The sequence below is a fragment of the Lytechinus variegatus genome, chromosome 15 (genome assembly GCF_018143015.1).
Source record: "Lytechinus variegatus isolate NC3 chromosome 15, Lvar_3.0, whole genome shotgun sequence".
Classification (NCBI taxonomy): domain Eukaryota; kingdom Metazoa; phylum Echinodermata; class Echinoidea; order Temnopleuroida; family Toxopneustidae; genus Lytechinus; species Lytechinus variegatus.
The window spans coordinates 14,681,366-14,695,761 of NC_054754.1; the positions used below are offsets into that span (position 1 = coordinate 14,681,366).

Consider the following 14,396-nt stretch of genomic DNA (forward strand, 5'->3'; position numbering starts at 1 on the left):
ATGCAATGAGGATGACTACATAGATTTAAGTATAAAATTATTTTTAAAAATATTGGTTAGCGATTGTGCACAAACAGAATTCCACTCAATATATTTTTAAAATCCACTATGATAGCTCCCATCTCGTCTTTGAATGAACTGTTATCAACTTAAGAATATTTTATTAACATAAATATGTTTTTTCTTGATAAAATGAGGGGACATTTTGAAGCTAAACTCGGTATAAAAGTGTGGTGTAATTACGTATTGCCGTAATCGATCGTGATCGTAATCGGACCTAATCATTTTGTATTTGATAAAGAAAAAGAACCAGACATAAATTCATCCCTCGTAAATGACAAAGTATGACAGTTTCGTGTCTCGTGTTTGATTACATTTTTATCATTTTCAATTTTTTTTTATAAACATGAATATATTTTTTTCCTTAAAAAATGTGGGGACATTTTAAGCTTAACTCCGTTAAAAAGTGTAGTTGAATTACGTATTGCTGTAATCGGACGTACATTTAATTGTTTTGTATTTAAAAAAGAAAAAGACAAGACAAATTAATTCCTTGTGACTGACAAAGTAATGGTAAGGTATATATATTCCACCTTCTGAAATTTCCATATTAATATAAGATAGGTAAATAAGAGATGAAGGAATGAGGGTGAGAAAACAGAAAATATAAAAATTCAAACCAAATCAACGCATGTTCCCTGATCGATGTTCCGGAAATGGTTGGTAAGGAAAGTTGAAACAGGAAGTCCAAACAACCTGCTCTCGGTTGCTATTATACAGGTAAAATTTGTATTCCGAACTTGAAACTTTTTTCCGTTGTCAATATTTTCTTAAAAGTGGTTTAATCTGGTCAATTACTGAAAATTAAATGATAAAGTATCAGTTCCGTCTTAGTTCTGACGATCAACGCCGAGTGATTTCACAACAGTAAAATACACATTACAGTCCCATGTACTCATTTTCGTGTTGGAAATATGTTTGAAGTCACGTAGTGTCGATCTTTCTGGACCAAGAATGGACTGATATTTTATCTTTTTAAAGTCATTCATTGACCAGATTTTACCACTTTTCAGAAAATAGGGACTTTCTAAAACACTCATATTCTTTGGAATGTGAATTTTACCGGTATATTAACATTTGAGTGGAGGTTGTTTTTCTACTGTTTCGACATTCCCGATCAACACTTTCTAATTTGAGGAGCTGCGTTGGCAATGACATCGTAATCGATCATGATCATAGCAACATGAAATAATCATGAAAAAAAAATATTCTGATCTTTGTAATTCTGTTTCTGTCCTGATTCTCTCGTTATCAATATTTTTTTCTTTTGATTTTTTTTTATTTTCATTTTAAAAATGAAAGTAGAAATGACTTATTTTTTTGTTTAAAGATTAAAACAAAAGAAAGTTCAACAATTTTCATAACTATTTTTTTTAAAAACAAAATTTATTATAAATATATGACAGATCATCCAATAGATTACTTGTTAGTGGGTCGGCGATCTTTATTTTTTATATGTTAAAATTAATTTGGCATTTATTGCCGAACCCCGAACCGAACCAAAGTTTGGAAAAAAATTGCCGAACCCAACCGAACCAAACCCGAACATGCCGCCTGACTTGCAGCACTAGTTATAAGCTAATGAAATCCTTGTATCTGATTGAAAAACTCCCCTTAACATTGTTTCGTGCATGCAGAGTGCTGATCACAAACTGACCATAAATCTTCAATCTCAACGCACCTGGTGCTACGACTGCGATTGCGAGGTCTTTCCCGATGTGCTCATCAAGACGAAGGCCAGCATGGGTGCAGATCATCCGAGGAGGAAGCAGGTCGGCGTCCCGGGACCGGAACGCATCACCCATCCTCACCAGCATCACCGTCACCATGGCAACACTGAGGAGGAGGAGATGGAGCATTCAGGAGCAGCCGCAGCACCAGAATACTACCCTCAGTAAGTAGAATGAAAATGAGGTCAGTTGGTCAACTAAAATTGATTTCAAAGTTAATCTACAGATCAGCGAAAGATTAAAAAATCAAAATGTGTTTAACTCTTTGTCTGCCAAGTTCGCCAATTGGCACACTTGCTGCTCCACCAAGTACAACCAGGCACAAATCTCACAACAATCCTATTACATTGATTTATACAATGCTATCAATCACAAAAGCTAAGCTCCCTAAGCTGCACTTCCTGCCTTTCCATTGAAAAAAAAGCCTAGGCTTAGAGTATTGGGCCTGTACTATTATTCTTTGACAAAGAGGTTATAAGTAGCTTGTTCTCATATTTTGTAAAAATCTGGGAATGAATAGCCTGTACACTTATAGTTTGCTAATTGAAACTCGAAGGTTTCCATTGATCAGAGATATATCTTCTAAACATGGGTAAACATTTATGAAATATACATCAATAGAAAGCTAATTTCATACTATACAACTTTACTACAGAAAATTTTTCTGTAAGAAAGAGCATAAAAAAGTAGTTACAGCCTTGTAAACAACGCATGCAAATCCAGAGCACCCATTTCTGGTATCCACAGAATTAATCCGGCAAAAGGGGATTCCGTGCACGGCAGACAAAGAGTTAAAAAGCATTGGAAAAAGATTTGAAATGTAATATTTTACATAAACTTGGTTATGGTGATCAGTTGTTAATTTAGTGTGATAATTGAAACATTTATGATGATGTGGCCTTGAAACAGTAGGTGTACTCTTATGGTAGAAAGCACTGGGGGTGTTATTAACTAAGAGAAATTTTGAAAAATGAAATCATTAAATTATTGATGAAAAATATCCATGATCAAACACTATTTTGCCCTGGCTATTTTGAAATTGTACAGTTGGGAGGGGGGGGGAGCTTGATTTAATGTATTATTTGGTGATTCCCAATTCTTACAGTAGGTTAGTGTATTACAATAAACAGTTTTCATGCATGTTGGAGGGGTTTACAGATCACCATGTGGTAAGTGCTGAAAAGGACTGTTGGGCGGTGAAGAGATAGAGCTGAAAATGAGATGCGAGATCTCACCTTTCATTGTCATCTCTCACCCTTTACCAAAGCCACAGGGTATTACACCCACATTATCTTCAAAGATCATCAGTTTCAATCACTTTAGACTAGAGGCACTTCTTGTCTGTTGTAGTCGCGCCAACCAGAATGAGAAATGATTCAAATTCTGGATGATCGTTATCTATTTTTCTTGCAGAATCCCTAGTTTCCGTACAGTAAGTACTCCAGTCACCCAGGCCCTGGATGAAATAGCACGAGACGAAACCAAACCAAGAGGTAAGATGATGCTTTCTTCGTGGAATGTTAACCCATTGACAACTGAAATCTGTAATTCTCATAACTTTGTTCAGGAACTACCAGATTCTTGTTGGCAACAAGTAAATTCAACCAAAAGCTTGTTAAGAACTTTTTCCGACAAACAATCATTACAACGGTTACCTTTCTCGGAGCAAATTCTGTGGGATGATAACATGCATTTGCCCAGTATGTAATGTGCTATAAAACAGCTCCCTGCTTCATGATACCCCTTTCAGATAAGTTTTTTCTTCATCATGGTATTGGTATTCATGATCCCCATCTTCATGCATATTTTAAATTCCATCAACCTTTTGAAAATTACATATGCTTGTTCCAGTACCTCCTGAGTAATGTAAGTTAATTGATACAGTTTTGCCTGTATTCTCTAGTTTGACTTATTAATGGTGTATGGTGGAATGATAAAGTTATATGAGTAAAGTGTAGTTAAAGAGTAAGTTCTAGATAAGATGATGTGTTGCAGTGTAGTTATTTGCCTGTTTATGAGTAGACCTAATGAGTAAATTGTGGAGTAAGTAATAAATATAAATTAGGTTATATAGTTAGTTACAGAATAGATAATGAAAGAGGTTGCTTATTATACAATTAATGCACATTTATGAGGTGTTATGACGATGCAGCACACTCGAGGGTATTTACAATTATGCGAAAGCAAGAGGCGCTTGCGCCGAGTGCTTTTGCATAATATTGTGAATGCCCGAGAGTTGCTCGCATCGTCACTAACATCACAAATCTTAAAATGTGCATTAATTGTTTTATAAAACGGGTCGGCAAAATGAATTTTTCATTTAAATCTTGTTCAAATCCCTCCAACTTGTGTACGATCGCACAGACGAAGACATCACAAGACTGTCAATTATGACATCACAGACGTATCTGCTATGCGCGCCTAAGTAAGCGCATCAAAATCCTAGCCAGCATCTTTTACTGAACGCGTATCAGTTTATGCTGCACAAAAATTGCACAGTGCTGCACAAAAATGCACAGTGCTGCACGAAAAATGCACGACCGGAAGGTTGCGCATAATGAAAGCATGAACACGTGACTTGAATACGCACTCACCATTGGCTACATCCTTGAACCCGTTTTATAAACATGCATATTCCTGTTTTATATAAAGTAGAGTAAAAGGTAACTCATAGAGTGTGTTTTAAGTTTCGGTTATCAAGTATTAGAGTTAGTAATGAGTAAGTTATATGACATATTATGCCTTTATTATCAAGGCTTGACTGGACTGAGAAATCTTGGAAACACGTGCTACTTGAACGCGGGTATACAGGCTCTTTCAAATTGGTAAGTCTGGATCACATGACACAATGATTTGAATAGATCTGATTGGCCATTGGGAGTTTAACCACCTGAATGTTGTGATGGCTCATTCAAACTGTTCTGCTTGGGTCCCGTCATTATGATACTCGGGGGGGGGGGGGGCATAATGGCCCCTTTACATTTTTGGGGGGTAAATAGCTGCAATATTTGAAGAATGTGCTGCATCATTTCATGACTTTATCTTTTTAATTTTCAGAACTTTTGAGGCCGAATAGGTGATGCCCGGGTACAAGGGTTACAAAATTATGGAACACACTGTTCATGTAAATGCATCTCGGACCCAAGATTATGAAAAATCATTTTGTTAAAGTTCATCTGGCTTTTTTTTTTATTCCTTGCAGTCTACTTTGCATGAGTACAAAGGAAGTCTTACATTAAACAATGACTTTCCTTGTTTTTAGGACTAAAAATCTTAGCCAGCGTTGTTTTAGATATCTGAAAATGCACGGCGAGCAAGGAAGCTATACACAGCCAGGTTTTACCATTTATGATGTGTCCATGTCTTTTCTGTCTCCTTTTCTTAAAATTTGCCAAAAATATTGTGAGACGGAGGGGGAAGGATGTACCTCATGCCCGCCAGCTGGTCCCCTAGATGTTGCATTTTCATTTGGATCGAGAAGGGTACAGAAGCTGGGTAAAAAGCTGTGTGCGCTATGAACGCCTAGCTTAGCCGGGTGATATGTAGGAGCGCCTAACAAGGTGGATATGTACGCAATATAAATACCCTATATTGTTATTATTATTATTTATTAAAAGAAAGTATTATTGTGCTAGTATGTCATTAGTGCTTCCATGTCTATGCCTATCGGAAAATTCTCTGATTATGAAGCAATACAAAGTTGTATTTTATGAAAAGATTAATGTTGGGATTTAAGGCAAGAACTGATATGCGTATGCATTTTATTGTTTTTCGTGAACCTCATAGTCCGGCGTTTGCCCACTTCTTCTTGGAGTGTGGTGGCTTTGTGAAGACGGAGAAGAAGCCATACCTTGCAGCTGCGTACCAGAGGCTCATGGAAGACATATGGGGACGCCGAAGGTTAGTCTAGATGTGATGCTACTTACCGAAAGCTTTCCAACGATATAGGGTGGGGGTGTTTCACGAAACATCTTGTCAATGATTTTCACTGATGAATTTGCTCTCCGCCAATCACATCCAAGGATTTCAGTGGCTTATAACAAAAAAGACAATGGAAATTACTATTTGTTTTCATGAAATGCTCCTAGCATTCCCCTTTATTTTAGTAGCACTTTTCCAGTTTATTTTTATCTTGAATGCCAGCAATATGACACAGAAGCAGCAAAGTGTGGCCAAAGTCACTATTTTTTGTAAAGATATACTGTCTTAATACAATATGTTGAAACATTTCTGAATATCTTCATTATCTTGAAATTTGCAATTCTCATTTTACTTTCATATTTCGATGAGAGAAAAATGATTATGAATAGTTGTCATTGCAATATCTGTAGATGTTTTAATAGCATATTCTAATAAATAGTTGCCTGTATATTCATGGAGCGAATTGATTAGAACTGAAAAGGTGAAGTTGAATTATAATTAGAATTCAACAAGGTTAATTTTCTTGTTGTACCAGGCATGCTGAAAAGCTTGACCTCCATGGCATTCAGAAAAGTCATAGGGGAAAGGATCGTTTGAAGATAAATTAGAATGTTTCCCATTAACCTCCCTATGGTTATTTCAATATAATGAAAGCTTGATCATTAGACCATGCCATAAGGGAGCTTCAGAAGGAAAGTGGTCCAATAATTAGATTGTTTTCCTTTTCAGACCTAGTTACCTAACTCCATCAAGTCTAGTCAACAGCGTGAAGGCAGTCTTCCCTATGTTCAAGGGATTTACACAGCAGGTAAGCATTCTATTCTCTTTGATCATCCCCCCATTGTTCATTCCTGTATCCAGCGTAGGAAAGACGTGAGGGCCACTGGTGATTTCGCCCTCATGATAGCCGAACTAGCCCCTTAAAAATTTACCACATCGAATGTTTGGGGCTACCCTCTTTTTTTAAGTATCGCCCCAAGATCTGCCACAAACAATATTCAAGAATAAGTATAAAATCGCTATTCTACATACTTCATCATGATTATATTTATACTTATTTCATACTTGCTCATTGCACAAAGTGAGCAGAAATGACAGAACCCCCCCCCCCCCCCCCCCGATTCAGCAATTGTCCCAATGTATTGCAAAATAGCCCCCAAAACATAGAAATTATTTCCTAAACTACCTGTATCCTTCATTGACTATTTTTTTCTCTCCCCCTTCTCTCTAATACTATTTCCATATTTTGTACTTTGTCCTTCTCATTGCCACCACTTTCAAAAGAGTATAGATTAGAATAATAAAAATGACTTTCCATCTGTCTGTCACTCTGTTTATCAGTCTGTCTGTCTGTCTCATTTTGTCTCTTTCCCTCTCTCTTTCTTTTCACTTTATATTTACCATATGTGCATAGCTTGATAGCTTGATTGTGAATGTAGCTAATGAAAATAATACATATGAAAATATAGCACTGTGAACCCTAATTAGGCCGGGCTTTTTTGGCTGTTCAGTGGCCGGGGGGGGGGGGGCGGGGGGGGGGTTGATTCAATTGATTTCAGCTTTTTAAAGTAAAAATAATCATATCTTTATGAATAGGATCAGAAAACTCAATTTGCATTGACTTTGTACACAAAATCACGTTTTGGAACAATTTTTGGTCTGACATGCACTTATGAAATGTTACGTAATTTTGGAACCGCGAACCTGGGCGTCTTAACTTTGTTCTCAAAAGATGCGCGAGACTCGAAAGTATAAACTCCGCGAGTGGCGCGGTCAAAAACATTCACGCGGCGGAATGATCGCAGAAAATGTTTAGGGTTAATAATGCCAATTGAACAATAAACACTAATCAGATAAGGCATAAAGTATTTATCTTGAATGAAATCACAAATGATTTATTGATTTCATGCATGGCAGGATTCACAAGAGTTCCTTCGATGCATCATGGATCGTCTCCATGAGGAGCTGAAGGAGCCGGTGTACCCGGAACCGGAGGATGACACTGATGAAGGCGTCAAGGACAGCATAGAGAAGGATCAGCAGACGGCGAGACGCCGCAACCGCGCGGGTTCCCCGTCCCTGGACACCCCCTACCACCGCACCCGTTCCAACGACTCCTTGAGCATCTCGGAGGAGATGGACTCAGGGAGCTTACCGGATAATGACCAGTACAACGCCCAAATGCAGGAGGATGCGGATGAGAGGACATCGCTCCATCATGGTGCTTCGGCAGGAGGCGAGGAACCCAGGATCCATGGGGTTGATAAGAATCATCCACATCGGAAGAGGACAACGGATTCCTTCTCGGAGACAGAGCCACTTCATCCTAACCCTGTACCAAGAGGTAAATAAAGTCACACGAGAGATGTCCTTAGAAACATTACCAGTGCAAGTTTACAGATTGAACACTGAGCTCTTGAGATTATACTCCTTGTGGGTGATTTTATTAAAAACCTGACAAAATAACTGGTCCAGTCATCACCTGTCATAAGTAAATTTGCTTTCTGTGAAAAGTACCTTCCACAGCCCTGTTGCATAAAAGTTATTATATGACACCCATGAAGATCCTTGTGAATTGATTGGTTGTTTGATATCATTCATTCAGCCCATTTTGCAATGACGTCATCAACCGTGCAATTTTGGATACATACGAATTTGTCCATTGCCCTCGCACACCGAGACTGCAGCTCATGCACCAGCAGTGCGCATGTTGTAATGACGTAACAATCAACAGACCGAACTCGCACTGCATAAGCATGTATTGCATCAAAATTCACGAATTTCATATGAAAATAAAAATGATATGAAAAATAAATGATGGCCTCCTCAACATTTTGCACGATATTTCTGGAACGCCGAAATAGCAGTTCTTTTAGGGTTTTAGAGTTGCCTCTGATTGCACCTTCATCTTCGACATGGCTCACTTCAGATCTAGTCTAATCTGCAGGTCTTGTAATGACAGAGTCAGACTACCTTCATGTGTGATTCTTTCCCTTCTCATTGTGACAGTTAATAGCCGAACACGCACCACGTCATCATCTAGCGTCAAGTATGATCGGGAGATGTACGATAGTGAGAAGGATATTGATGAGATGGCTTCAGGGGACCAAGGAATGAACACAAGCAGAGAGCATGGTAAAACCTGGCGTCCTTTTACTCTGAATTTTGTCCCTCATTTGAAAATGATTTCCCCTCTCATTTCGAATGGCACATTTTTCATTTCACCTTTGCTTTGAGGCAGGGAGTGGTTTTTGTTTTGAATATCCCGGTCTCTATTCCTTGATATTTTTATTCATGCTGGATGTATTTTTCCTTTCTTGACTCCTACCTTTTGTTTTTACAATAAAGTTGATTTTTCTCTTTTCCCTAAAGTAAATCATACCCATACTGTACTCGTACCAAAAAGTTAAGATTTAAGTTGTATTGCAATTAGAGTGGTCCATAGTAAACAGTCAAATTTTCTATGAGTCAGAAAACAGAGGAACTTCACAACATTTTTGGGGAAAAGTGGAATTTTGAAGAAAAAAATTAATTGTGCTATTGCTGATGATTTAACTCTTGAAATGCAGCTAAAAAAATTGTAAATAAAGGAAAAATCTATTTATAACTCGTCGTGCATCGATAGAAATTCTTGATAAAAACAATGTTTTGCTGTGTTTAACACATTGGTTTAGCGTGTTTGCGAATCTATTGCAGGGCCATAATGTATATAATATTGTCTCCATTTAAATTGGCTTCCTAAACATTTTTTTTTTTTACTTTATATCCACAGTTAAGAAGAAGAAACAGTCCCCAAAATATCGTAGCATCATATCTGATGTGTTTGATGGCAAGATCCTAAGCTCAGTGCAATGTCTCACTTGTGAAAATGTAAGTTTTGATTATGATCTTGTTGTGTATCACTAGCCATGTATTTACATTCAGTCATCTTTTTCTTGAGTAGAATTAAGGTTGCAAATAATTTGTCGGATAAACGTGAACATATTTTCGTTATGGTGTCTAAAAAGCTATTTTTAATCACGAATCTGTCCGATTCGATAGGTGTTTGAGCCAGAAAAATAGTTTCTGCGTGAGATGTATACACAAAATCATCTAATGAGTGCTTCCTGCAACTGGAGATCCAGATCAGTGATAAGGATGAATGCCTTTATACCAAAAGGCACCAGCGCATTGACTTTGTTTTAAATTAAGGTCACCGGACTGGGAGACCTCAGCTCTATCAACTGCGCTTTTTTGCCTCCTAAGTCTGAGACTCATGAATGATAACTTTTCCATTGTGATGTCTGATGGCCTGAAGAAATATACTTCATGTGAAATTTAATGCTGTGATTGTGGCTATCACTAGACAGATGTTGCTTTTGATTGTTATGATGATTTTAGGTGTCTTGTCAAAAGGAGACGTTCCAGGACCTGTCCCTGCCCATCCCAGGGAAGGAGGACCTGGCCCGGATCCAGGGGATGCCTAACAAGTCCACGGTCTCGTGTGCAGACACTCATCGGAATGCAGGATGGATGGCATGGTTTTATAGCTTCTTACCAGTGTGAGTAAAGATGGAGGGAAGAAGAATAGAGGAGGGCGAGGAAATGCAGAACAAAATGTTGGAAGAATGAGAAATCCTCAATTCCCATGATATAATTTAACTTTTAGAATGTCCAAGTCGAGTGATAGTTTGATTTCATTGTCATCTGATTGACTCTATACATGGGTACATTGGCATCTATTTGCATACTCATTAATATTCAGAAGTCACAAGACCATAGGTGTTAGAGGTGTAAGATTCTGTTCACAAAATTCAACATTTTTGCACTTTAATCAACCATTAAAAAAATGAATCTAACAAAACACAACTTCAAAGATTTCTTTTACAGATCACACTGTGACATGATGAATTTTCAGATCTAAAGATACAAAAAAAGTGAAATTTCAGCAACACTTTTACACTTTCCAACTGTTCTTTTCAGGGACATACTTATGTACAAAAGACACATCAGCATGGGGGGCTTTAAGGAGCATAGTTTTGCACTATTTTTGCTTCTCTGAAATGCTGTCAAAGTGTTTGGTAAATCTTCCAATCACAAATTCAACAAACCGGGAAAATGTTGGGACCCCGCAATTTGTGAAAAATTATGTACGTGAAAATAACAGCTCGTACAGTATCATAAAAAGCAAATAAGTTAGTTCTTTCAATTTTCTAATTTCCAATTGCAAGACTTATGAATGAGTTTCGGACCTACTATCAACTTTGCAATCTATTGCAAGTGTCTAGCGATGGCTTCTTGGTGTTTTTAATACTAGCATTGTTGATTTATGAATGTTAATATTGTTGTTCTTACTGTTTTTTTTTTTCAGGAGCTGGTTATGGGGTCCTAATATCACCCTTGATAATTGCTTGGCTGCATTCTTCTCTGCAGATGAACTCAAAGGTAATGACTGTTTTTACAAATGACATTTGTGGTGTTGATTTCAAAATGAGTTCATCCTGTTTCCAATGAAATGACCACCTTATTGTCTTTATGTATGAATAAGATATATGCGCCAAAGGATTCTGGAAGAAATTGTGTAATTACTGAGAAATTAGCTAAGCAATCATGGGATTAAAGCATATTGTGTTTTTTTTCACAAGCAAAAATAATGCACAGTCCCATGTGTGTTTTTCTGTGTCTACAGTGTGATAGTAATTCAGCATAGATTCCATGATATCACAATGTTCGGTTTATGTCACTACCCTGGATCTAGATCCTCAATGATATGGTTACAATAAATCTTGGTTTTTACAAACTTTCTATTGAAATCATCATTAACCGCAACTCCTTCCATTTGTCTTTATGTCAACTCTGAATGAAAGATGATTTTAATAGATAAAGAAAAATCAACAAGCATAACACTATAAACATTTCATCAGAAATTTGATGCTTGGCTTCTTATACATGGTGCATGGCAAACATCTAACCTCTTTTGTTTTTCTTGTAATAAGCAATGAATAGCCTTTTAAATGATATTGTTGATTAATGATTATACTCTTGAAAAAGATACATTGTACCTCTCATTCACGAAAAAGCAGTATTTGTTCTACATCGGAGTTATTACATAGATGAATTTTTTTTACATACAACATCCGGGGAGCGTTTCATCAATATTTTCGTCCGACAAGTTGTCAGATCTGACAACTTTCCTGGATTCTGATTGGTTGAGAAGCACTGTTACTATAGTAACTGTCGGATAAAACAGGACTTGTCGGATAAAACGTCTAACAAGTCCTTTCATGAAACGCTCCCCAGCATCAAGTTACATGTACTTGAAGGGAGTTGGTATTTTTTAATGATTTTAGCAACGTTCTTATTTTTTTCTAATTTTTTTTCACAGGTGACAACATGTACAGCTGTGAAAAATGTAAAAAGTAAGTTTTCAAAAAAAAACACTTGAATTCGAAATCTGAGAAAATAAAATTTCACATAAGCAATATTGAATAAATAAGTCTGGAAGAAAGCAATAATTATGTAGGAGAAAAAAGATGATGATAAAGTTTTCTGTATGGCTTACATTCTTACTTGATAATGACTTAAATTGGCAGAGAATAATCCAATTTCTAATTATCAGTAAGTCAATTTGAAGAATACTAGGTCTTATTCCAAGTTTCGTAAAAGTCGATGAAGTGGATTATGAAGTATTATTTCTTCTCTCACCTCTGGCTAGATTAAGAAATGGGGTAAAGTACGTGCAAGTCCTGGAACTCCCAGAAGTCCTCTGCGTCCATCTGAAGCGGTTCCGTCACGAATCCTTTACCTCCTACTCCTCCAAGATAAACAGCTATGTCTCCTTCCCGCTGGACAGCCTGGACATGACTCCATACCTTGCAAAAGGTTAGGGCCCCGTCTTACAAAGAGTCGCGATTGATCTGATCAACCATAACTATGGAAAGCCAGCAACGCCAACATCTGAAATGCATGTCTGTTGGAAAAATTTCTAGATGTATACTCATGCATTCATCATTGTCTTTGCAATTCAGTATGCTCCCCTTTGTTCACAAAGGATATCGTTTTGCATCACTTTATTTTGCGAAAAGCAATATAGTAACAGTGTAAGAATGACTATACATATACATTTACAGAACAAAAGAGAGCCCAGGACATGGTCACATTACTGACACAAGCAGGGCAGATTAACATAATGTTACAGTTGCATAGTTAAACTACCAAATAAGATGGAACATTCGGTGAAAGTATATTAAACTGTTAATCATCAAGTCAATTTGTAATTAAAGTAATTATAGGTCTATAAATAAAATCTTTCAGATAAAAACCAAACATGGAATAGATTAAGACCATGACGAATGTGGACTCATATTAGCATGATTATACACTTTGAATTGAATGGACCTCAAATTAATCCCTACCGGGTGAAAATTACGACATTGATGGATGTCCATATAGTGGAGTTTGATCAGATCAATCACGTCTCTGTGTATCCCTCTCATTGATTTATTGCTGTGTTTGTGACTGATAGTACGTTTCTTCCTTCGTAGGAAGAGTGGAGTCGTTAGCAGGTGCAAAAAATTGTGCTAAGCATATTTTCCCTTCTATTCACCCACATCTTTACTGACATGGGGGCATTTATAATTGAAGAAATTAGAAATCAAATGGAATTCCTGCTTAAAGGTAAATGCCAGTTGTGGTAACGATATCAAAATGGGTTCGTACAGAATCCGAGGCAATCACCACCAGTATCTGTTTGTATAAATAAAAAATATGTGCCAAAGGATTCTGGAAAAAATTGTGTAATTGCTGAGAAATTAGCAAATAAGCACAGGATTCGGGTCAAGCGTCGGGCCGACATTCAAAACAATAATACTTTGTCCCATGTGAGCTTATCTGTGTTGGTGATCCTCAGTGTAAACATTTTTCAGCGTAGATTTCAAGATTTCACAAAGTTCAGTTTATGTAACTGTACCAGATCTACAGGAGATCCTCGATGATATACTGACAATTAAGCCTGGTTTTACAGACTTTCTCATGAAATCAGTGTTTACTGCAACTACTGGCATTTCTCTTTAAACTTGGAAATTATGTGCGTTTCTTTGACTATGTGCGTAAAAAAAACTCGCTTCACAAAGAAGAAAGATGATGGGGGTATAAAGTCGTTACTTGATATCCTGCCAGTACTTTGCTTCATGAGATCACAGATATACCATTTGAACCAATTGAATTCTGAAATTCATCTTGGCTTAGCTGATAAAACCTTGTATCTCAAAGTTTAAAGATTTTGAGGGCAGCTTAGAAAAGGCTGTTTTTTTTTAAGATATAGCAATGGTGGCAGTCTCATATTGTCTGAAAATAGTCTCCTGATACCTGTGAAGAACTCTGTCCAAGGCAGAAGAAGGTTGCTATGCATGTTATAACTCTAAAATCTAGGTTATTTGAGCCGTCATAAAAATATATACATTTTGAGATACATTTTATCAGCCCAGCCAAGTTATGAAATACCACCAAGTAATCAAAGTGCAAAATACTTCCAGTAGTTTTTGATATTTTTAATTATAGGAGAGCGAAAACAGTTATATTTATATTTAAAGGACAAGTCCTCCGCGACAAAAAGATGATTTGAATAAAAAGAGAAAAATCCAACAAGCATAACACTGAAAATTTCATTAAAATTGATTGTAAACTAAGAAAGTTATGACATTTTAA

General features: G+C 36.9%; 1 protein-coding gene across 2 annotated transcripts in view; it reads left to right on the forward strand.

The window, feature by feature from the left end:
• The window catches only part of LOC121428597 (ubiquitin carboxyl-terminal hydrolase 20-like), a 42,818-nt gene that overhangs the window by 7,649 nt on the left and 20,773 nt on the right, over window positions 1–14,396 (forward strand). For both annotated transcript variants that reach the window (XM_041625354.1, XM_041625352.1), the window contains exons 5-16: window positions 1,698–1,954; window positions 3,204–3,283; window positions 4,546–4,615; window positions 5,577–5,690; window positions 6,441–6,519; window positions 7,629–8,055; window positions 8,721–8,846; window positions 9,484–9,581; window positions 10,092–10,252; window positions 11,062–11,135; window positions 12,076–12,109; window positions 12,406–12,572. In XM_041625354.1, the coding sequence (XP_041481288.1) occupies window positions 1,698–1,954; window positions 3,204–3,283; window positions 4,546–4,615; window positions 5,577–5,690; window positions 6,441–6,519; window positions 7,629–8,055; window positions 8,721–8,846; window positions 9,484–9,581; window positions 10,092–10,252; window positions 11,062–11,135; window positions 12,076–12,109; window positions 12,406–12,572 (1,687 nt within the window). The remainder of the gene's footprint in view (window positions 1–1,697; window positions 1,955–3,203; window positions 3,284–4,545; window positions 4,616–5,576; window positions 5,691–6,440; window positions 6,520–7,628; window positions 8,056–8,720; window positions 8,847–9,483; window positions 9,582–10,091; window positions 10,253–11,061; window positions 11,136–12,075; window positions 12,110–12,405; window positions 12,573–14,396) is intronic.